Source organism: Culicoides brevitarsis, chromosome 1, assembly GCF_036172545.1.
Source record: "Culicoides brevitarsis isolate CSIRO-B50_1 chromosome 1, AGI_CSIRO_Cbre_v1, whole genome shotgun sequence".
NCBI lineage: Eukaryota > Metazoa > Arthropoda > Insecta > Diptera > Ceratopogonidae > Culicoides > Culicoides brevitarsis.
This window is the reverse complement of record NC_087085.1, coordinates 5,989,492-6,013,758: the sequence shown is the minus strand read 5'-3', so window position 1 is coordinate 6,013,758 and position 24,267 is coordinate 5,989,492. Positions and strand designations below refer to the sequence as shown.

The 24,267-nt window shown below is 26.3% G+C and overlaps 2 protein-coding genes across 2 annotated transcripts; both read left to right on the top strand.

Moving 5' to 3' along the window:
- The first annotated feature begins 3,282 nt into the window (after nucleotides 1-3,282).
- LOC134836787 (DNA fragmentation factor subunit alpha) lies at nucleotides 3,283-18,853 on the top strand. Its single transcript, XM_063852005.1, has 4 exons — nucleotides 3,283-3,550; nucleotides 11,316-11,528; nucleotides 15,605-15,840; nucleotides 17,396-18,853. The coding sequence occupies exons 1-4, from the start codon at nucleotides 3,518-3,520 to the stop codon at nucleotides 17,607-17,609; spliced, it is 696 nt and encodes a 231-aa protein (XP_063708075.1). The 5' UTR covers nucleotides 3,283-3,517; the 3' UTR covers nucleotides 17,610-18,853.
- A 3,583-nt stretch (nucleotides 18,854-22,436) lies between these two features.
- LOC134838030 (arrestin domain-containing protein 17-like) lies at nucleotides 22,437-23,569 on the top strand. Its single transcript, XM_063853477.1, has 2 exons — nucleotides 22,437-22,498; nucleotides 22,555-23,569. Exons 1-2 carry the CDS (start codon nucleotides 22,437-22,439, stop codon nucleotides 23,567-23,569), a joined length of 1,077 nt encoding a protein of 358 aa, XP_063709547.1.
- Nucleotides 23,570-24,267: the final 698 nt, after the last annotated feature.

The window sequence follows — 24,267 nt, the reverse complement described above, 5'->3', positions numbered from 1 at the left end:
AAAATGTGGTTGTGAACAATTTATTTCTGTCGTGCGTTTTTAATTTTATTGCTTTTTTTTAATGAAATTCAGTTAATTTAAAAATATTTTATGTAAGTATTTTCATTATTTAATATTAAAAAAAAAAATTAAAAAAATATTTTCAAAAAAAAAAAAAAAATATATAAAAAAAATATTTTAAAAAAAATATATTTAAAAAAATATTTTAAAAAAATATTTAAAAAAAATATTTAAAAAAATATTAAAAAAATATTTTAAAAAATATTTAAAAAAATATTTTAAAAAAATATTAAAAAAAATATTTTAAAAAATATTAAAAAAAAATATTTTAAAAAATATTAAAAAAATATTTTAAAAAACATTTAAAAAAATATAAAAAAAATATTTAAAAAATATTTAAAAAAATATTTTAAAAAATATTTAAAAAAAATATTTAAAAAAAAATATTTAAAAAAATATTTTAAAAAATATTAAAAAAATATTTTAAAAAATATTAAAAAAAAAATATTTAAAAAAATATTAAAAAAAAAAATATTTAAAAAAATTAAAAAAAAAATATTAAAAAAAATATTTTAAAAAATATTTTTGAAAGCTCCATTTCATTAAAATTCCTTCATTATTTCGCCTAATTAGGAAAACTCATCAACAAAAAACCACTGACACGTTCATTTGCTTCAATATCCGTTCATTAGTCGGATCATTTTTCATCAACAAAACAACAATAACACATGCAAAAACGAATATTCTAAAAGTAAACATCATCATCCCCTTCTTCCTGTTTTTCATCATCAACACACTTGCGAGCGACAAAAACATATTCATCTCGTCGTCGTCACTTAAAATGCAGCAGTAAACGTTCTCTCGCATAAACAAACTTCATTCCCATTGTTTCGAGCCTGAGTCTGAGAAGTAATAAAAATTTTACGCATGCGTCTCGCAACGGATATAAAATTTAACCTACTTATACATTTGCAATAATCATCGTCATCATCGAGGAGCGAAAGGGAGTTGGATGCAAAAATATCGAGAATGGCAACACTTGGAACTACAAATGCATCTGTAGATGTAAAAATGCGAAGGTGAATGAACTCGAATCCTTGTAAAAAGCTTGACGTCATCAGAAGAACTTTACGCGCGGGAAACGGATAAAAAGGAGAAGTTGTAACCGAATTATGAATAAATTTCCACACAGAACGGAAATTAAGAAAGTTTCGAACCGCAATATGTAAATGAAAAATGCTTTGCGAGACGACAATGGAATCTTTTGTGTGCAAAAAGGGACCGTTTTTATCCTTTTCACCAATTTATCTGTCTCTCAAACACACACACGTCACTTTGGATGAGAACGATAAATACATTAACAAACTGTCTAGACGTTAATCCCATAAGTGATTCAAAGCGATAAAAATTTGAAAAACGAATTTTCGTGTCTCAAACGTGAAATGAATAATGAAAAGTCAAAGAGAAAAGTATCAGTTTAATAGCATTTCAATGTAAGTTTAAAATGTGAAATCAATTTTCTTGTTGTTTTAAAGCTTTTTCTATTATTTTAAAAATAATTTTCCATTTTTTTATTTTTTTTTCTCTAATTCATGCATTCAAGAAATTTCAAGAATTTTTTTTGTTCAATTTTTTCGAATATTTTCAATCGATTTTTTTTTAATTTTTCAAATTTTTTTAATACTTTAATTTTTAATTTTTTTTTTCAGAAGAGAAATTTACATTAAAAATCGAAAAAAATTTTTTTTACTATTTTCTTCATTTAAGGAATTTAAAAAAGCGAAAAAAAATTTAAGATGTTTTGTTTAAGATGTTTAGCGAAAAAAATAATAAATTCAATAAATTTTTTTTTTATTTTTCGAAAATAAGAAAATTTTCAGCTTTCTTTCGAATTTTTTTAATTTATTTTTTTCATTTTTTAATTTTTTTTCTTTAATTCATGTTTTTTTTTCAAGAAATTTAAAAATAGAATATTTTTTTTAAATTTATCAATTTTTTAATACATATTTTGATTTTTAATTTTTTACTTTTTTCATTTTTAATTTTTTTTTCAGAAGAGAAATTTACATTAAAAATCGAAAATATTTTTTTTTAATATTTTTCTTCAATTTTTTCATTAATGAAATTTATAAAAAGCGAAATATTTTTTTGAAGATTTTTAATTTTTCGAATTATTTTCAGAAAATAAATTTATATTGAAAAGCGAAGAAAATTTTATTATGAATTTTTTTTAAACTTTTAATTTTTTTTGCAGAAATTTTTTCAATAAATTTATTTTTTTTTTAATTTTTCAAAAATAAATTTTTAATGAAAAGCAAGTAAATTTTTATTTATTTTAATTGAAGAAATTTCAAGAAACTTAAAATATTTCGATTTTGATAAAAATTGACTCCCGACAGATAAATAATACCTTTTTCCAAATTAATCTAAAAATGCCATAAAAACAAGAGACAAAAAGGTAACTTTTTTGTTTCAATTTTCCTTCGTCTGCAAATTTTTTGTCCTTTTTCCCCAACTTTCATCAAATAAAAAAAATCTTTCAATTTTTTTTCCAAAGCCATCATCAAAGGATTTTCACTTTCACACATCAAAGTAGCTTTCATGGCTTTTGACTAATTATCAAAAGTGTCATTTCTCGTACTTCTCGACACGTACGAATTGATCCTTGATGTTCATACAGCAAAAAAAACCTCAAAGCAAATCATATTTTCCGTTCTATTTTTAGGCATCGGCGCATTTTATTTATAAAACTACAAAAAAAAAATCACTTATTCTTAGGTCAGGTACGAGATGCAGCGATAAAGTAGGAGATATAGAGACACTTTGCATCACTAACACACTTTTCCGAAATTATGTCGTCTGCGTACGGAGGGAAAAAGGAGAAAAACAGATGAGATGGTATGAGAGTATTTGGGTTACTAACGAGGAAAGTCCTTTTCTTTGACAGCAAATACGAGAAAAAAACGAGAGAAACGTCATTTGACTGTTACTTGTATGCGTTCAGAGCTTTTTTGTGTGTATTAATGTATAGAAGGTATGTAAGGGTTACCATATTGCCTTTTAAAAGAAAAAAAAATTTTTTTCAACATTTTTTAAAAATTAAAAAAAATTAATTTTTTGAAAATTTGAAAAAAATTTTTTTTATGCAAAAATTTTGCAAAAAAGCATCATGGTAACACTGCGCATCTCCCCTCTTTTTTGCCTGTACGAATATTATACGAAGCGGAGTTCACACACATATGTAATTTGCTCCAAATGTCATTCTTCGTCCGCCAACACTGCGATAAACACACAATTTTGCGCAAAAAGCAAAGGAATTTGTGACATTTTCGCTGCTAATTTCAATGAAAAAGACAAAAACACGTCGTGCAAGGTGTGTCTCGCTGCCCAAAGTCTAAATAAAAGTGGAAAAATATCCGTTAACAAAACTCAAAGTGACTATAAACAAACTTTTTAATTGATATTTGTGTTACGAACTCAAGTGATAAGCTCGCAACTCGCATAAAATATTCCGAGCATGGCTGAGGAGGAGAACAACAAACCATACAAGGTAAGAAGTCTCGTCGTCGTTTTTGCGAGAATTTGTGTTAAGGTTACAAGCAGCATCTATTATTTACGTCAAAAAACGTAAAATAAATGATGAGAGCAAACGCACGCACAACTCATAAAACAAAGGGATTATCTTTGTGATTAGCTTATTTTATTATATTTTGACTGCCGTTTAAATTCGCTTTCGATTATCTGCTGAGATTTTAAAAGGATTTTAAAGAAAAAAAAATTTTTTTTTATTTTTGAGTGAAAATGAACATCTGTAACGAGCCAAAATCATTAGTGTAATTTAATATCGATCTCAAAAAAATTATGAGAGATAGCAAAACGAAAGAAAAACAAAATAACGATAATAATTAAATTACGTTCAGATAATTTCTTCAAATCCATAGAGAGACAGAGACGAAGATAATTTGTACGAAATTAGGTTAATTCACGACAAAAACAACAAAAATCGCAAACGAAATTACACACAGAATAAAGTTGTTTGCGAGACAATGAGACGCGAGATGAGAGAGACAGTGCCCTGAAGGAATTTCGGTTTTTTTCGAAGAAATATTTGAATGAAGTTGAATGATATTTTATTGTATTAACACTTTGAACTTTTCTTGAAAAAAAAAATTATTAAAAAAAATTCTGAAAATTTTGTTAAAAATTAAATTAAGCCGCTCTAATTTTTTTTTCTATGTTTTTGTCCATTTTTTGGAATTTAAAAAATTTTTTTAAAAATAAAAATATTTTCAAAATTTTTTTACAGTTATTTTTATATTTATTTTTGTTTAAATACTTTAAGATCAATTTTAAATTAAGAAATTTCAACAAAAAAATTTATTAATGACCAAAATTTGTATAAATTTTGCCATTTTGTATGAAAAAGTATTTCAAAACTTTTATTTTCTTATTTATTTTTTTATAAATTTTTTAATAATTTTTTTTGTATAAATTTTTTAATAAATTTTTTTTTTATACAATTTTGAAAAAATGTTGAAATTCGAGCAAAATTTTAAATTAGATGTCTAAAAATATTTTTTTCGAGAAATTTCAAATATTAAATTTTTGAATTAATAATTCTTATATGCTTGGTTTGGATTAACTGAAAAACACTTTAAATTGTTTTATGAGCTTACATACCTGAATTTTCTTTAGCTCGTTGAAAAATTTCACAATTATTGATTTTCAACACGAATTTTTTCTTATTGAACATCTGAAATAACAACTAAAGAGAATTTTATAAAAAAAATTTTTTTTTGCCTCTTGAAATCTTAACTTCAGTCACGCTCCTGAAAATCGCAATATCATTATAGCTCGTTATGCGTTGAAAATCATCCCAAAATTGCTTGTAATTAACATGAAATGACGAATTTTGTCTCTTTTCCAAAAAAAAAGTTTGATTAAATTAAAGAAAAATACCTCGAGGGAAAAATTTTTTGTTGTTTTCTGTCTCACAAGCAATTTCACGTCAAATATTTTCTTGGAAGACACCCGTTGCTAAGTTGACATGACATGGCTTCATCCTTTGACTGCCTTTCAAGTAAATATTTGACGTCATTCGAACTTTTCTCATAAATTAACTCGTCATTTTTGGGCAATATCCTCCGCCGAATGAATTCCCGCTAATCCAAACTCAATTAATTTAAATTAATTTGATATTCATTCATTTGTCATGTCAAAAATAATACAATTTTGATACCGAATGTTCAGTGTCAAATTATTTAAATGCCACGGAAATGAAAAATTTTCTCTTTGTCAGGATATTTACTCGGAACGAAAGAAAAATAAAGTGACATTGTTGTTTTTTTATGTGAAAAAATGTAAATTTTTCGATTAATTTAGATCAAAGGCGACTCCGAGGGTGACAAGAAACCCATGTCAAGCGATGATTAGTCAGTGTTTGAACATTTTTCGACTTTTGATGAACTTTGCTGATGAAAAGAAGAATTCTCTTATATGAGGGTGCTTGTGAAATCAAGCAAAAAGAGATGAAAGACGATACTTTTTTGCAAATTTCGGCACGAACAACAGTAAAGTCAATATTTGTCTCAAGTCTCAACAATTTTCGTTTTGTAGAGAAATCATCAAATTTCCACGAAATTGTCAAAGAGTGAAAATTTTCGAAAGGAGTCCAAAACAAATAAATAAAAAAGATTTTTTTTTCTTCAAAAGGAAATTGAGTCAAAGTTAGTCAAATAAACTTGGAGCATAAAACAAATAATAATCCGTAATAAAGAAAGAGAACTTTTAAAACTTTTTCTCCCGATTAAAGTTACGTTCTTTGTTATCCAATTAAAGATGCCATAAACTTTCATTATCGTGTTCGTTAAACAAATGCACAACAATATGTCGTTATTGCTCGCAAGAAGAAGGTAAAAACTTTTATAAAAATTTTTCTCTCTTTTCAAGGACATTTTCATATAAATCGTACGCAGATGGCGTGTTTGCGTTTTTTATGAAATTTTTTTAGTCACACATTGATTGACTTGCTTCCTTTTGTTTTGTTTACATTACAAGTCTCAAGTTTTCTTTTTTTTTTGACTAAATGGGATAAGAAGCATTTACTTTTTTCCGAGAAATGATTTTATTTGGAAATTTTCGACGAACTTATCGACAAAAATTTGACGTTAGAGGGCGTAACATTTTTCTAAAAGTAATTTTTAAGATTTTTTTTAAATTTATCTTTAATTTAAAAAAAAATAATTTTAAAATAATTTGGATCGTTATTTGAAAATTGTAAAAAATCCATAAATAATTAGTTAAATTTTTAAAAAATCTGAATCCATTTTTTCCATCAAAAAAATAAAATTTTAAAAAAAATTTCAATCAAAAGGCGTAACATTATTCAAAAAATGTAAAATTATCAAAAGGCGTAAAACGTTCAGAAAAATCTTCTTTTATGATTTAGAGAGCATTTTTGGCAAATTAGAATATTTTTCTTGATCTTATTGTCAAACTTTTCATGAAAAAAATTTTGATGCGATTTGCGTTACAGTTGACATGACATAAAACATAAAAAGATACAAAAAGAACAAAAATTCAACAGCGAGTCTGATGTTGCCATTTCAATCGCCATTTGCTTAAATCTACTCCTTGAGACTCCGAAACTAAAATTTCTCTCCAGGTTCAGCGAAACTGTCAATGAGAAAAGGTTAATTATTTTGTTCAGGAGTCGACACATCCATGTCACGGGCTCATGTTGCCTGTAATTTGTTCTCCTAAAGGGAACGACGAAGGTTTCAGTTCTGCCTTCTATAGAAAATTTTCTTCTTTTACAATTTTTTTGAATATTATAAGCATCAAGTCGTTGCTAAGTTTGTTGATAAAAACTGAAAAAAATAAGAAATATGGTAATTGCATGATAAATACTCGTCTTGGCTTCAACAATGGGATTATTATACAAAAACATGAGTCTTTTGTATTTTATTTATTCAAACGTTATTATGTTTTATCAAACGAACATCCTCGATGGAAACTTTTCTTAAACTCATTAAAGTCATATTTCATTATATTTACCTTTGTTGTAGTCCGTTGTTCAAATAACGAGAAAAGTTGCATCCCCATGGAGCTTTAATTTTATTCTCTTTCACTTCCTCTTTTAAATTAATGTACGTTATACGAGAAAACTATAAAAATGAATTTTATGTGCACCTTTCTCATAATTTGCGATAAAATTCATAAAATTAATAACAATTTGAATATAAATGATTTTTCATAAATTTTAATTATATTTTAGTTCATTATTTTAACAGACAATGCGTTTGACATGTCTGACCTTCGATTCGTGCGGAAAATAATTTTTCCGTGAAAAAATAATCTAAAAATTACTTGCATGACTGAACACACTCTGTCAGTCTCTCAGACAAAACAAAGACAATTTTCCCAGCATCTCCTCTTGTGCTTATCCGTCAGACAGAATTTACTGCGTGTGACGAGCAAAAAACCTTGTTCCTACATGATTACAGCAATAAATAAGGGAGCATGAGTTTCTGCTAATTTATGTTCGCATTCGCATGAGGCACCTTACAGCAATTTGTAATAATTTGTAGAATGTTCGTCGGTAGTTATTTTTCCAACATTTTTATGTTGTCATCATCCACTGATTTGTAACGATGATAATTTAAAAGAGTATAAAGTTTGCGTCGTCTCATCCTTGGAAGAAAAAAATGTCTGACAGAGAAAAATCTCTTCTGAGAAATAATTGGAATAAACAAAATTTATTATCATCAAGTGAAATTGTTTTTGAAAGATTGGAGCACGAAAGATATCGAAAGTGTGAATTTGACATAAAGTGCTGTCAATTTTGTGTGAAATTTATCAATGAAAGTGATGGATTTTTATTTATGACACCAAAAATAATTTTCAATTTGTTTCGTAAGTTAATTTTTTATGTCAAAAATGTAAAAAAAAAATTAAAATAATTCAAAAAATTAATTTTGTATATTCAGTTTTTTAAATTTAAAAAAAAAATTAATAATTTTTTAAAATATTAATTTTTAATTTAAATTTTTGAATTAAAATTTTTTTAATTTAAAAAAGTATTTTTTTGGTCAAAAATGAAAAAAAATATTTTAATTAATTCAATAAAATTTAAAAGAAAATATTTTTAAAAATTTTAAGTTTTTTTTTAAATTTTAAAATTAATTCAAAAAAATTTACAAAAAAAAAAAATTAACTTTTCAACAAAATTTTAATATTTAATTTTTTTTTAATTTAAAAAAAAATATTTTTTCTTTTTTAAAAAATAATTTTTTTTAATTTTTAAAATTTATTTTTAAAAATAAAATTAATTTTTCCTCGAATTTTTCAATTTAATATTTAAATTTTTTTTAATTCAAAAAAAAAATATTAAAAAAATTTTATTTTTTAAAAAATATTTTTTTTTTTTTATTATTTTTTTTATTTTAAAAATTAGTTTTATTTTTAATTTAAAAAAATAAAAATAAAATTTATATTTTTCCTTACCTGCTTAACTTTTAAAAATGTTGAATTTAATTAATTTTTTTTTTCAATATTTAAAATAACATATTTTCAGTTACCTTCACATCCATCCTTCTAAGAATCCTATAAAAAAAAATGAAAATTTATTAAAAAAGGAAAAAAAAATCATATTTTTCAATATATTCACACACCTGTCTCGTCCAATTAATGAAATATTAATATTTACCTAAAAGTTTGCATCGAAACCCCATTTCAAGTGTACACAAATGCTACCTAAATAATCCTTGACACGAGCTGCCGAGCACATCATTGAAACATCATTATTTTCAAATTTTATTCGTAATTCAATTATGAACGGGAAATATCCTTTTTTTAGCAATTTATCATCTCAACAATTTTCACAAGTGCTCTTGAAATTATAATGAACTCCCATTTTTTCAAATATTTTATTTTTTCTCTGCTTCTGAAAAGAAAAGAAAAAATTATAATTAAAAAAAATGCACAAAGACAAATTGAAAAGAAAGAAAGCAAAAGAATTCCGACATACGTCAATTAAAATAAAAATTATAATTGCTGACTTTGCTTTAATGGCTTGAAAAATTATTCTTTTCTGTACGAAAGAAAAGTTTTTTCTTTTCTCCTGTGATTAAAAATTTCTTGATGCGTGCCAACAAACGAAGACAAAGTTGTTGACTTTTCGTTTCTCAAACAAAAGGGCTTCGCTTTGATGATTTATTAGGTCTAGACAACTTTTTAATTTTATAAAAATGTCGTTGACTTTGTTCTATTTCATTGGTTTCGCAAGAAAATAAATTCGATAAATTTTCATTAAGTTGAAATTCGAGACGATTTATCTGGAAAAACTGCCAATTTGCGCACTAATTACTGATATTTAATTAAAAGTTATCAATTATGTTTCCATTATATTCACCTGTGATGCGGTTCTTTACGGTTTCATTTTATCGGTAATTCATGGCAAAACCGCAGCATGGCGGCAAAAACAGCAAATAAAGGTCCCAGCTGTTGTGATAATATTTTTTCTCTTGTTTTTATTTTTTGCGTGACAGGAAAGCGAACTAATGGCAGCAGCTAATGAGAGAAATAGAGTGTGAGGAAATCGTATCATGTTGCTTTGACATTTAGCTAAAAAAAAAACTTGTGTGATCGATCAGAACAACTTTTTTTTGCTGAAAAAAGCAATAAAAACGTGAAAAGTGATGTATCGATATGTTAAATGAAGTGACTGACCAAATGACGCAAAGTGTTTTGACAAATGCGAATGTCACAAGTCAGGATTAATTTTTCATTGTTTTTCAGCTGTTGGCAAATTCGCCCGAATATCGAAGGTCAGTTCATAGTTAATACAATGAAGTTTGCGTCATCATTTTGTGTGTTTTTCGGGCATATATTTTCATCCGCAAAACCACATTAAGTGTGATAGTGATAAATTTATTGTATTTTCTATCTGGAAGAGGTTTTTCGAGTGAATTTTAACAATTCGATAAAAATAACAATGTTATGTGCGGGAGAAGGAGCGACTTCACAAACAGACACATTTATCTTGATCGGGAGATAGCAGCTGAAAATTTTTTGCTGATGGCTCATAGTTGAGCGGCGGGCTTTAAACGATGTCATTAAAGATGAAAAACGAGTAAATCGTGACACGCTGAACAAAAAAACTGAGAATTGAATGCTTAAAGTATATGATTTATGGCAGAAAATAATCCTAATTGCATATTTTGGGTATTAAGGCAATTTTTGCATACTTTTCACAATAGAAGAGCATGAAAGAGGAGAAAAATAGATTAAAATCTACTATTTTTCATTGTTAATGTTTATTTTTCACTCAAAACTTTTAGAAAAGAGGCTTAAAAATGAAAATTTTCGTTAAAATGCTAAAATTTGTATGAAAAAAAATTTACCCGATTATAACCGATTAAAATTTGAAAATCGCTTTCGAGCTAATTCAAACTTTAATATTGAAAAATCATTTACATTATTCACATTATTAGCAAAAGAGGCTTAAAAATATAAATTTTTCGTAAAAATGATATAATTTGTGTAAAAAAAAAATTAATTCAAACTAAATATTGAAAAATCATTTACATTATTCACATTATTAGAAAAGAGGCTTAAAAATATAAATTTTTCGTAAAAATGATATAATTTGTGTAAAAAAAAATTTACCCGATTATAACCGATTAAAATTTGAAAATCGCTTTCGAGCTAATTCAAACTAAATATTGAAAAATCATTTACATTATTCACATTATTAGAAAAGAGGCTTAAAAATATAAATTTTTCGTAAAAATGATATAATTTGTGTAAAAAAAAAATTACCCGATTTTAACCGATTAAAATTTGAAAATCACTTTCGAGCTAATTCAAACTTAAATATTGAAAAATCTTTTTCATTATATCAAAAGAGGCTTAAGATTACAAATTTTTGTTAAAATAATTAAATTTGTGTGAAAAAAAATTTAACCGATTAAAATTTGAAAATCGCTTTCAAGCTAATTCAAACAAAAATTCATTTACATTTTATTTACTAAAGAGCTTTTAACATAAAGCCTGTTGAAATATTTTCCAAATAAATAAACATGTGATTGATGAGCTTAAAAAGCAACAATTCTACCATAAAAAGATTAAAGATTTCAAGCACTTCGTCAAAGTACCATTCCATTATAAACCGTAAATAAATCCCTTTTTCACAGAGAAAAAAAGGATCTGTTGTGAATCCTTTTAGCCAAATGAAACATTTATTGAAATATGATATCAGAGAAAAATCAAAATGGAAACAAAATCTAATAATCTTCTTTTTTCTTATCTTTCAGATCAAAGACGTTACTCGAGCGGTAAAGAAATCGCTGGTTGCCTCGACGCTCGACGAAGTACGTCGAAAATCGGCGGAAAAATTCGACAAAATTGACTTGCCCAACATTCACTTGGACTGCGACGGCACGGAAATTGATGACGAGGATTATTTCCAAACGCTTGAACCGAATACCGAATTGATTGCCGTTTTCCCAGGCGAAGATTGGATTGATGTAAGTACATTTTTCTCCTCAAATGGCACTCATCAAGAAGAAAAACTTTTTTTTTATGACTTTTTATCAACAAACGCGCTGCATAAAATTGAAAAAATAAAAAGTTCAAAAGAAAAACACTTGATAACTTTCGGATGCACTTTTATGAAGAAAAAAGCGATGATGAGAAAAAAATCTCGAAACGTAATATTTTCATTATGCTCATTGAGGCTATAAACGAATTCTGCTGTGAATTGGTCAGACGGAGCAAAAGATGTTGAAATAAAAATAAATCGTGCAGAATATATGTGACCCAGTTTAGCTTTGTCTCGCACTCAAAAAACACGAACCAAACGAACTTTAGAGATAAATTTTCGACACATAAAAAAGAAAAGCAGAAATTATTTTCTCATGAATATTGGTGTAGGTTAGAAAAGCAATCCAAAGTTTGCCAACAAAAATCTTCTGTATGTGAATATTAATCCAGTTTCTGTAACAACACACACACAAAACGAGAGGGAATGAAAAGTCTCTCGATGATCATGATGGTATTAAAGTTGTTGGTTGGTTGGTTAAAATATGTTCATGTTTAGGCCGTTACAATTATCGAAAGTGATTTTAGAACTCAAAATACAATTTTCGATCTCGAAATTAAATTTTAAGATCTCGAAATGAATTTGTTTTTAACAAAATGAACAAATTTTTAGATCTCGAAATGAAATTTTTAGATCTCAAAATGAATTTTTTTTAACGAAATGAATTTTTTTAACGAAATGAATTTTTTAACGAAATGAATTTTTTAACGAAATGAATTTTTAACGAAATGAATTTTTTAACGAAATGAACAAATAGTTTCTCGAAATGAACAAATTTTTAGATCTCGAAATGAAATTTTTAGATCTCGAAATGAATTTTTTTTAACGAAATGAATTTTTTTTAACGAAATGAATTTTTAACGAAATAAATTTTTTAACGAAATGAATTTCTTAACGAAATGAACAAATCATTTCTCGAAATGAACAAATTTTTAGAATCTCGAAAAGAAATTTTAAGATCTCGTAATGAATTTTTTTTAACGAAATGAAATTTTTAACGAAATGAATTTTTTAACGAAATGAACAAATAATTTCTCGAAATGAACAAATTTTTAGTTCTCGAAATAAAATTTTTAGATCTCGAAAAGAATTTTTTTTAATGAAATGAACAAAGAATTTCTCGAAAATATTTTTTTTAACGAAAATTTGTGAAAACTAAAACAATTTTCGATTATTGTAACAGCCTCGTTATATTTAGGTATGTGAAGTTATGTTAATGTCATCATATTCAACGTCCTTGCGAAGTATGTTAATCGACCAAAGCTCATTACGTTAAGAGCATGTGTTACTTTTTTATATCTTTTTCGGCAATTTATTGATTGAATTTATGTTTTTTTTTTACGACAAAACATGCAGCCTGAATGTTAAAGTTTTGCTAATATTTTTTTCATGTTGAAAGTTTATTACTCACCTGACGAAGAGAAAAATTTAAAAATTGTGGTTGCAACCCGGAAAAAAAATTTTTGTGTTGAAATGAACAAATAAAATATTTAGGATACTTTTATATTCCTTGGGGGAGTTTTTTCTGCATTTTAAGCATTTTTGCTCTCGTACAAGGACACTCGTGTGAAGTAATTGAGGTCACAAAGTAACTTTTTTTTTGTAACAATGACACAGTAAATGTCCTGAAAATTCATCGCCTTGAGAGATTTTTTGATTTTTTTGACAAAAATTCCTTTGAAGCTCCCAATAGAATTTTTTCGTAAAATAAAAATCGTCCTTTTGTGAATAAAAGATCAACGACACGACATGAAAATTACAAGAAAAATTTAATTTTTTTTACCGAAAAGTTTTTGCTGCAAGAAATCTCCCTTCGGACATTGAACAAATGCATAATTAACCAACTTCTTCGTCGAAATACAACAAATAACAACAAAAACGTTACAAGTACTTGTCATTTTTCATGCAGGCAGGCACATTTTTCACAGCACGACAGAATAATTTTCTATTAGCTTTATAACTCTCGAGAAGACATGACGAGCGACGTGTGCGAGTGAGTTCATAAATTCATACGATATCACTTTGCTGTATTAAATTTTCATGTCAATGTCGTTTCTGTTCTACGGAGAAAAAAAAAAGGAAAAAAAAATCATAAATTTTATGATACTTGACAGACAATTTGAATTTCCATTTTCCATGCGGTTTTTTTACGTGATCTTATCATTTCAAGTGCGTCTGAAAGAAAAAAAAAACAAAAAAATTCATTAATTAGAGTTTTTCATGAAAATTTAATTAAAAGACACTCATCTGTTGAAAGAAGCTGTCAACGACCAAACTCGAAAGTTTTATAGCAAAACTTTTAAATCCGCAACAACAACAAAGCACGAGGAAGGAAGAAAACGTTCTTTTGCATTATTCTCCTGTGACACATATTTATCTTGTTTATTCAAATATTTTCCGCATTCTCGTTGTCGACGTCGACCAGAACTGTTGGAAGCTATTATTTCACCATTAGAGAAGAAAAAGTTGTCTGGCATCATCTTCATCTGAAATAAAAAAAACAAAATTCAAAAAAAAAAATTAAAAAAATTTTCACTCATGAAAACTTTATTAAATAAATTTTTTTTGAATTAATTTTTTTTATATTTTATTTTTAAAAAATTAATTCAAAAAAAAAAAAAAAAAAAAAAAAAAATTAATTCAAAAAAAATTATTTAATGAAGTTTTGATGAATGAAAATTTTTTGATATTTTTTTTTTCGCGCTAAACCTTCAAGGAAGTATAAGAATCACTTTTCTCCATGAAACATATGCTCGGAAACGCATAGTTTTCGAGATTACTTCTCAGGCACAATTTTTGTAGAGCAAAATCAATATAAATTTTATAAAGACAAAAAAAACTTAATTTAATAAATAAAATGGAATCCTTATGACAATTTCTCTTACGGTAGTTGTGTGCAAAAGCCGCTTTATGGCGAAACAAAAGACACGACTGACACTCTTAATTGAATTTGTGGGACAATACGACTGTCATTGATCCTTTTTTCTTGTCTGTTTTATCGTCTCGCACGAGTGTTTCCCTCCAGTCCTAAAAATGACAAAAAATGTGAGAAAATTCACGAGAAATTTGTCGAACGACAAACAAAAAATAATGAAAAAGGATTTAAATTCAACCTTTTGGGTTTTGAGAGCTCAAGTAGGCGTGAAATTGACTCAGCAAAACAAAACTTCGAGGACAAATTTTTCATTGTCATTTTTCCGACAACCATCAAAATTTTGCAACTTTTGCATCCAAAATCGAATCCATTTGCATTCCGGATGATATTAGTCTCTGTTGTAAAATTTCAGTTAAATATTTATCTCTTATTTCATTTGACTGAGTTGATGTCGCATACAGACACGAAATTAACATTGAATGTATACTTTTGTGTATTTCGAACAAAAAATAACGCAAATCACGTTTTCAAAATATTTATCGATGTCCTACGTGACGTCCTTTGGAAGCGAAACGCGAAAATCCCATCATAAATTTCAATTTAATTAACATTTTTGACGCATTTTGATTTGTATTGAAAGAGAAAATGATTTTTTTGCAGTGTTGTATGGTAAAAATTTTTAAAATATGCATTGGGATAAAAATTTTCAAATATGCATTGGGACAAAAATTTTAATAAATGATAAGTTAAAATATGCATTGGGGCAAAAATTTTAATAAAGGAAAAGTTAAAATATGCATTGGGACAAAATTTTAAATGAAAAGTTTGGGATAAAAAGAAAAAATAGTTAAAAAGTTAAGAAAAAGAATTAAAATTAAAAAAAAAAATAAAAATTAAAATTAAGAAAAAAACTTAAAAATGTGCATTGGGATGAAAATTCTCAAATATGCTTTGGGAAAAAAAATTAAAATGTGGATTGGGGCAAAATTTTTTAACTTTGCATTGGGTTAAAAAATTAAAAATATGCTTTGAGAAAAAATTTTGAAATGTGGATTGGGGCAAATTTTAAAATTTGCATTGGGATAAAAAAAATTTTTTAACTTTTTTTCTTTTTTTTCTCATTTCAGCCAACGCATTACGTTACAATCACGACGCATCGTAACAGCGACACAACAGACGGAAGTTATGCCGAAGTTCAGCGTATCCATTTGAAAAAGTTGGTAGAGCAGATGAAAAGTAACATTTGCAACGTTTCCGTTCTAAGTGAACCCGATTTGGAGTTGCTGAGTAACATGGATCCGAATCACGTTGCTGACGTTACGGGCAAGGAGTTTATCGAGCAACTGAAGGAAGCTTCAGGCAGGTTAGGGGGAGGAGACCAGCAAAGATGCGGGACTCTCCCCATCTAAGTGGATGTCTCGATGTTTTTTTATCATTTTATTTCTCTTTGTCATGAAAACTTATTTATTGAGAATTCTGATAAATGTCTCCGGGACATGATGAAATATTATGTTTGAACATTCAAAATCAACAAACTGTCTCTTCATGTCTAATGTTGACAAAAATATTGCTCTGCATGAACGTGACCCGAAACTTTTTCGTGCATCTCATGCATAAAAAATATTTTTTCATCTCCTTTGTGATGCTTTCTCCTTTTATTATGAAAAAAAACGCCTTAAACATCATTAAAAAGTTAACTCAAGGCTTTTGGTGCAAGGTCAAGATCATGCTTTTATAACGTAATGAAAGCAACTCCGCAAGGAGAATATATTACTACTAAAAGTTTTGTAATATTTAACATGTGTTCCAGTTGTGCGATAAATTTGTCGGTGAGAGCTTTATAAAAGCATTTTCGTGTTAATATCGCATGCAAAATGTCTCACACGATGTAATGTGATATGTTAAATTGTTTTAATATTTAAAGCACATTTGTCCTTTTGCGAGAGGATTTGACAAATACTTACGTTTAACAAGATAAAATATTCATTTTGTTGAAAATTTTCTATGGTTTGATACATTATTACTTCTTTGTCAAGAGAAATTCGCCTTGAAATCACAAAGAAATAATAGTTTAATGAAAATCAAGGATTTCTATTTGAAATTTTATCACAATGATAATAAATAATTTATTATTCAGAAGCTTGAAGACGTGATTTTTCATCGAATAATTCTCGTACACTCATAAATATTTATAATTAATTAAATATTATTCGACAAAAAAATAAGTTTGAATTAGCAAAATGGCGAATTACAAATTTCAAATTAATAAAGAATTTTTTTTTTCACTTCTGAAATTTTTTTTTCAAGGTTTTTGTAAATTTTTCTCGTACACTCATAAATATTCAAAAAAATTTAAATATTTAAAAAAAAAATAAGTTTGAATTAGCAAAATGGCGAATTACAAATTTGAAATTAATAAAAAAAATTTTCACTTCTAAAATTTTTAAATATTTAGGTATAATAATTAATTACATTTTTATTAAAAAAAAACTGAATTAGCAAAATGGCAAATTACAATTTTTTTAAATCAATTTTTTTTTTCACTTCTGAAATTTTTGTTAGTCAAAAGTATTTTTTTCTTAAGCAAAGAAAGACCTTGAAAATTTTCTCGAAATCCGTGAGAAAAAAGAAAATAAATAAATATCAGTGTTAATAGATTCTGATGAGCTTCATGAATTATTCGAATTTTTGTCTCGTTTCATTAGCAACGCCTACCAAAGACGCAAAAACACGTTGTGAATATTAATTACCTTTTTCTCTCTCGTTCGTCAATTTTCCTCAAGTAGAAGCCATTTTGCATCTCAAACCGCTTTTTTCCAACTTTTTCACTCTCTTTCATCTTTTTTTTTCTTTTGCTTCTCAAACTTCAATTAAATTCTTGCAAAAAGTAATTTCCCTTTTTTTTTCTCTCTTTCCAGACTCTTGTATGAAAAGCGACAGGCATTTGACGCAATTAACTTGTTAAAGTTAATTGCACGCGAAAAGTCTCTTTCATCGTCGCCATTAACTTCAACAACAACGACATTATCGTCCAGCAGCAGCAGCACGCCAACAACCGCCAAAACAACGTATTCCATTGAGCGTCCCGGCACATCCGACACTTCCGATCAATCAGACCAAACGAATCTCTGACAATTGTTTCTCGTTGCAAATATCATCAAAAGCTAAAATTTTGCAACAAAATTGAAAATCTAAAAAAAAAATGTTAAAAGGTTATTAAAATGTTGTAAATAGCTGAAAAACTCATTAAAACACAAAATTAGAGCAGATTAGAAGAAAAAGAACAAGACGCCTCCATCAATAATTCACACACATCCGCATTTAGTTAGAAAGCGCTACATGATCTCATTAAATTGATTAATTTTAAGAAAAAAATCCATTCCTCACTTAAAAATTGTTTCATTGCCAATAAAATGTAATAACTGCCGAATATAACAACAAAAGAAAAAAAATTAAACTTAGCCAAAACTTACGCTCTAAAAACTAAAAAAAAAATAAAAATTGATTTTATGAAAATGTTAACATTAAAATTTTAGTCAAAAAAAAGGCGTCGCTCTAAAAAAATAATTTTTAAATTTTATTTTAATTAAAAAAAATTAAAAATTTTCTAAAAAAAATTGACTGCCTATGATGATAATTTTTATATTGAAATTTTTTATGAAAAAAAATTCACGATTTATTAAAAATCAGGAAAAAAATTAATTTTAAGTTTTATTCATTAAAAAAAAATATTTATAAATTTTATATAAAAAAAAAATAATAAATCTTATGATTAAAAAAATTAACAGCCAAAAAAATAAATTTTAATATTTTAACAGAAAAAAAAATCCCTGTAGATTTTTGAACCATTTTTACGGGATGAGAATTTAAAAGAAAATGGACGATAAATAATAAAATTATGACTTACAACATTAAATGTTAACCCCAAAAGTGTATCCTTGTTAATTAAAAATACGCGCTCACACAAAAATAATTTTGACAAAAAAAAAGTCATTTAAAAAAAAAGAAAATTTTTGTGTGAGAGTTAATTAATTAATAAAATTAATAAATATATTGCTGTAATTTTTCTTACATAACACATAAAATTAAAATTAAAGTAAAATGAATTTATTAACACACCCGTAGTTTTAACCACATAAATAATCGAACCCAAGATACAAGTAAAATGCATTTAAAAAATTTTAGAAACGGAATTTTAAAGGAAAATAAGAAAAAAATTATAGAATTTTGTTGAAAAATAGAATTTAATCCCCCATAACAGCACAAAACATTATCATTTTAGGAGTTTTAAGAAAAAATATAACAAAAATGGAACGCATTAACGCCAATTTTTGAGAAGATTAGAGAAAAAGTGAATTAAAATGAACATTAGAAGAAACTGTTAAGCAAGCATTATTTAGCGTTGTGATGAGATTTTGATTGAAAAATAAAAGTTTTTGCGTAAGAAATTATTTTTTTTCAATTTTACAATGATTTTTCAGATTTTTCCTAAAAGAAAAAAAAATTAAAAAGGTAATTTTTACAACTAACAAACATATTTTATTAATTTTTTATTTTCAATATTAATTTGTTTTAGAAGTTGAAAACTTCATAAAATATATTTTTGTCAAATTTGCTCCAAATGGAATTTTTAATCATTTTGGAACTCAAAACTGCCAAAAAATTGAAACTGAAAAAAATTTTTTCTTTGACATAGTTTTGTTTTAAAAACTAAATCAAGAGCAAAAAAACTGTGTCAAAAACTGTGTCAAAGCAATTTTTGTCAAATCTTGCTCCAAATGGATAAAAATTTATCAGAGGGCTCTAATTTATCATTTTTAATCATTTTAAAACTCAAAACTGCTAAAATATTGAAACTGAAAAAAAAATTTATTCTTTGACATAGTTTTGTTTTGAAAACTAAATCAAGAGCAAAAACACTGTGTCAAAAACTGTGTCAAAGTTAATTTTGTCAAATCTTGCTCTAAATGGCTGAAAAATTTATCAGAAGGCTCTAATTTATCATTTTTAATCATTTTTTAACTCAAAACTGCCAAAAAATTGAAACTGAAAAAAAAATTTTTCTTTGACATAGTTTTGTTTTAAAAACTAAATCAAGAGCAAAAAAACTGTGTCAAAAACTGTGTCAAAGCTATTTTTGTCAAATCTTGCTCCAAATGGATAAAATTTGTCAGCTAATTTTTAATCATTTTATAACTCAAAACTGTTGAAACTGAAAAAAAATTTTTTCTTTGACATAGTTTTGTTTTAAAAACTAAATCAAGAGCAAAAAAACTGTCAAAAACTGTGTCAAAGCTATTTTTGTCAAATCTTGCTCCAAATGGATTGAAATTTGTCAGAGGGCTCTAATTTATCATTTTTAATCATTTTATAACTCAAAACTGCCAAAAAATTGAAACTGAAAAAAAATTTTTTCTTTGACATAGTTTTGTTTTAAAAACTAAATCAAGAGCAAAAAAACTGTGTCAAAAACTGTGTCAAAGCTATTTTTGTCAAATCTTGCTCCAAATGGATTGAAATTTGTCAGAGGGCTCTAATTTATCATTTTTAATCATTTTATAACTCAAAACTGCCAAAAAATTGAAACTGAAAAAAAATTTTTTTCATAGTTTTGTTTTACATAGTTTTGTTTTAAAAACTAAATCAAGAGCAAAAAAACTGTGTCAAAAACTGTGTCAAAGCAATTTTTGTCAAATCTTGCTCCAAATGGATTGAAATTTGTCAGAGGGCTCTAATTTATCATTTTTAATCATTTTATAACTCAAAACTGCCAAAAAATTGAAACTGAAAAAAAAATTTTTTCTTTGACATAGTTTTGTTTTAAAAACTAAATCAAGAGCAAAAAAACTGTGTCAAAAACTGTGTCAAAGCTATTTTTGTCAAATCTTGCTCCAAATGGATTGAAATTTGTCAGAGGGCTCTAATTTATCATTTTTAATCATTTTATAACTCAAAACTGCCAAAAAATTGAAACTGAAAAAAAAAATTTTTTATAAATCAAGAGCAAAAAAACTGTGTCAAAAAATGGATTTTTTCTTTGACATAGTTTTGTTTTAAAAACTAAATCAAGAGCAAAAAAACTGTGTCAAAAACTGTGTCAAAGCTATTTTTGTCAAATCTTGCTCCAAATGGATTGAAATTTGTCAGAGGGCTCTAATTTATCATTTTTAATCATTTTATAACTCAAAACTGCCAAAAAATTGAAACTGAAAAAAAATTTTTTCTTTGACATAGTTTTGTTTTAAAAACTAAATCAAGAGCAAAAAAACTGTGTCAAAAACTGTGTCAAAGCTATTTTTGTCAAATCTTGCTCCAAATGGATTGAAATTTGTCAGAGGGCTCTAATTTATCATTTTTAATCATTTTATAACTCAAAACTGCCAAAAAATTGAAACTGAAAAAAAAAATTTTCTTTGACATAGTTTTGTTTTAAAAACTAAATCAAGAGCAAAAAAACTGTGTCAAAAACTGTGTCAAAGCCATTTTTGTCAAATCTTGCTCCAAATGGATTGAAATTCATCAGAGGGCTCTAATTTATCATTTTTAATCATTTTATAACTCAAAACTGCCAAAAAATTGAAACTGAAAAAAATTTTTTTCTTTGACATAGTTTTGTTTTAAAAACTCAAGAGAAACTGAAAAAAACTGTGTCAAAAACTGTGTCAAAGCAATTTTTTGTCAAATCTTGCTCCAAATGGATTGAAATTTGTCAGAGGGCTCTAATTTATCATTTTTAATCATTTTATAACTCAAAACTGCCAAAAAATTGAAACTGAAAAAAATTTTTTTCTTTGACATAGTTTTGTTTTAAAAACTAAATCAAGAGCAAAAAAACTGTGTCAAAAACTGTGTCAAAGCTATTTTTGTCAAATCTTGCTCCAAATGGATAAAAATTTGTCAGAGGGCTCTAATTTATCATTTTTAATCATTTTATAACTCAAAACTGCCAAAAAATTGAAACTGAAAAAAATTTTTTTCTTTGACATAGTTTTGTTTTAAAAACTAAATCAAGAGCAAAAAAACTGTGTCAAAAACTGTGTCAAAGCTATTTTTGTCAAATCTTGCTCCAAATGGATTGAAATTTGTCAGAGGGCTCTAATTTATCATTTTTAATCATTTTATAACTCAAAACTGCCAAAAAATTGAAACTGAAAAAAATTTTTTCTTTGACATAGTTTTGTTTTGAAAACTAAATCAAGAGCAAAAAAACTGTGTCAAAGCTTTTTTTTGTCAAATCTTGCTCCAAATGGATAAAATTTGTCAGAGGGCTCTAATTTATCATTTTTAATCATTTTATAACTCAAAACTGCCAAAAAATTGAAACTGAAAAAAAATTTTTTCTTTGACATAGTTTTGTTTTAAAAACTAAATCAAGAGCAAAAAAACTGTGTCAAAAACTGTGTCAAAGCTTTTTGTCAAATCTTGCCAAATCAAATGGATTGAAATTTTCAGAGGGCTCTAATTTATCATTTTTAATCATTTTATAACTCAAAACTGCCAAAAAATTGAAACTGAAAAAAAAATTTTTCTTTGACATAGTTTTGTTTTATAAGTTGTCAAAAACTGTGTCAAAGCAATTTTTGTCAAATCTTGCTCCAAATGGATAAAAATTTGTCAGAGGTCTCTAATTTATCATTTTATAACTCAAAACTGCCAAAAAATTGAAACTTAAAAACTAAATCAAGAGCAAAAAAACTGTGTCAAAAACTGTGTCAAAGCTATTTTTGCCAAATTTTGCTCCAAATGGATTGAAATTTGTCAGAGGGCTCTAATTTATCATTTTTAATCATTTTGCAACTCAAAACTGCTAGTTTAAGGTCAATTTCTGATGAAAATGAGTAAAAATTTTATCAAAATCGGAAGTTGAATCATAATTTCCTTTCAGATAATTCTTTCCTGAAACTTTTATGACTTTGACTCATTTCTCTCTGAGTGTTCAAAGCGTCAAGTTCATTAAAAATGCAATATCCTACTTCTGAAATTACTCTTCAGCTCGATAAATTACCTCATGAGCATTATCTGTAAGGTTCAAAAAATAAAAAAAAAATTTAACAAAATTAAAAATTTTTTTTTTCAGTCCCGGAGAACAAGTCAAGTGCAAAGTAATGTTAAAAGTCGACGAAAACATCCAAATCCAGAGCATTTCCGTGCAATTTAAGGGGCGTGCCAAGACTTTTTGGACCAACGAAACCTTAGATTGCGGCATTGAAGAGTTTAACGGGCACGAACAATATTTTTCGAGTTTTCAGTACATTTTTGGCGTTCAAAATGGACCTCAACAACTTGTGAAACCCGGAATTTACGCTTTCGATTGTCATTATCGACTTCCGTCGCACTTGCCTGATTCCATGAAGTCGCTCTACGGACAAGTTGTTTACAGTGTGAATGTTCAAGTGCAAACAAATTCCCATGAAATCAAGCAAAAGGAAGTTTTACGAGACTTTCGGGTGTTATCGCAACTCGACTTGAATAATTATCCAAATTTAAAGTGCAAAGTTGATAGTTTGACGAAGGAAATTTACGGATGTCAGTGTTGTTCGTGCATCACACTTTGCAAATCGCGCGTTATCGATATGTTAACTGTTGTACCATGCGGCGGATATGTTCCCGGCGATAAAATTCCAATTTTTATCGAAATTGACAACAACAGCAAAAAGTCCATGGAAAGCGTTTTATGCGAATTTTACGAAATAATGACTTTTACAACGTTAGAACCTCGTTTAGACACGAAAAAAGTCGTTCGTTTGTTATGGGAGCACAAATTTAACGGAATTCCCGCCGGAGAAAATAGATTTTTTCAGACAAATTTGACGCTGAAGCCCGAATATGAGTTCAAAGTGTTGTACGGATGCGGCATAATTGATGTGAAATATTTTATCAAGACAACTGGCGTGATTTTCGGGCATCCGAAACAAGTTAAGAACGAAATTGAACTAATGATTGGCACGAAACCCTTCGATGATGCTGAAACATTGAAAAATAACGTGAAAAAAGATATTTCCATGAAGAAAATTATTCGGGGATCGATGCTTGATGGCGATTCGAGTGATGCAACTTCAGAAAAGACTCCTTTGATTCCGAAAAAGAACTAAAAAAAATTTTTAATTTAAAAATTAAATTAATTCATTAGGTAATTAATTTTTTTTTTTTCAATTTTCAACAAAATTAAATTTTTCATCAATTTTTAATATTTTAAAATAAAATATGTGAAAAAAATAAAAAAAAAAAAATTAAATTAAATCTTTTTTTTGATTTCAAAAAAAAAAAATTCAAAATTAAATTTAAAAAAAAAATAAAAAAAAACATTAAAAAAATAAAAATTAATTCATAAAAATTTCACATAAAATTTTATCATTTTAGAGATTTTTTTTAAATTTTAAGCTCAAATTTTTAATTGAAACAAAATTAATTTTACTGTTGAAATTTCAAAGTCTAAAAAAGTTTAAAAAAATTTTTAATGAAAATTTAATTAATTAATTATTTTTTTCATAAAATAATTTTTTTTATAAAAATTAAAATTATTTTCTTTTTTTATAAAAATTAAAATTATTTTCTTTTTTTATGAAATTATTTTTTTTTTTTCATAAAAATAAAAATTATTTTTTTTTTCATAAAAATAATTTTTTTATTTCATAAAAACTTAAATTAATTTTTATTTAAATTAAAAATTAAAACAAAATTCAATTTTTAATTTTTTTTCTTCAAAATTTTTTTCTGATGAGACAAAAAGTGAAATAATTAATTTTACTCGCCCAAAGGCGTGAGAAGAAAATTTCAAAAATTGAAAATT

What these genes read in the sequence shown, in the direction of transcription:
- LOC134836787 (XM_063852005.1), top strand. Translation starts at nt 3,518, where the DNA reads ATGGCTGAGGAGGAGAACAACAAACCATACAAG. An exon ending in CAGGCGAAGATTGGATTGAT is followed by an intron (nt 11,529 to 15,604) that starts GTAAGTACATTT and finishes TTCTCATTTCAG; the next exon opens with CCAACGCATTACGTTACAAT. An exon ending in CTGAAGGAAGCTTCAGGCAG is followed by an intron (nt 15,841 to 17,395) that starts GTTAGGGGGAGG and finishes CTCTCTTTCCAG; the next exon opens with ACTCTTGTATGAAAAGCGAC.
- LOC134838030 (XM_063853477.1), top strand. Translation starts at nt 22,437, where the DNA reads ATGCAATATCCTACTTCTGAAATTACTCTTCAGCTCGATAAATTACCT. An exon ending in TTACCTCATGAGCATTATCT is followed by an intron (nt 22,499 to 22,554) that starts GTAAGGTTCAAA and finishes TTTTTTTTTCAG; the next exon opens with TCCCGGAGAACAAGTCAAGT.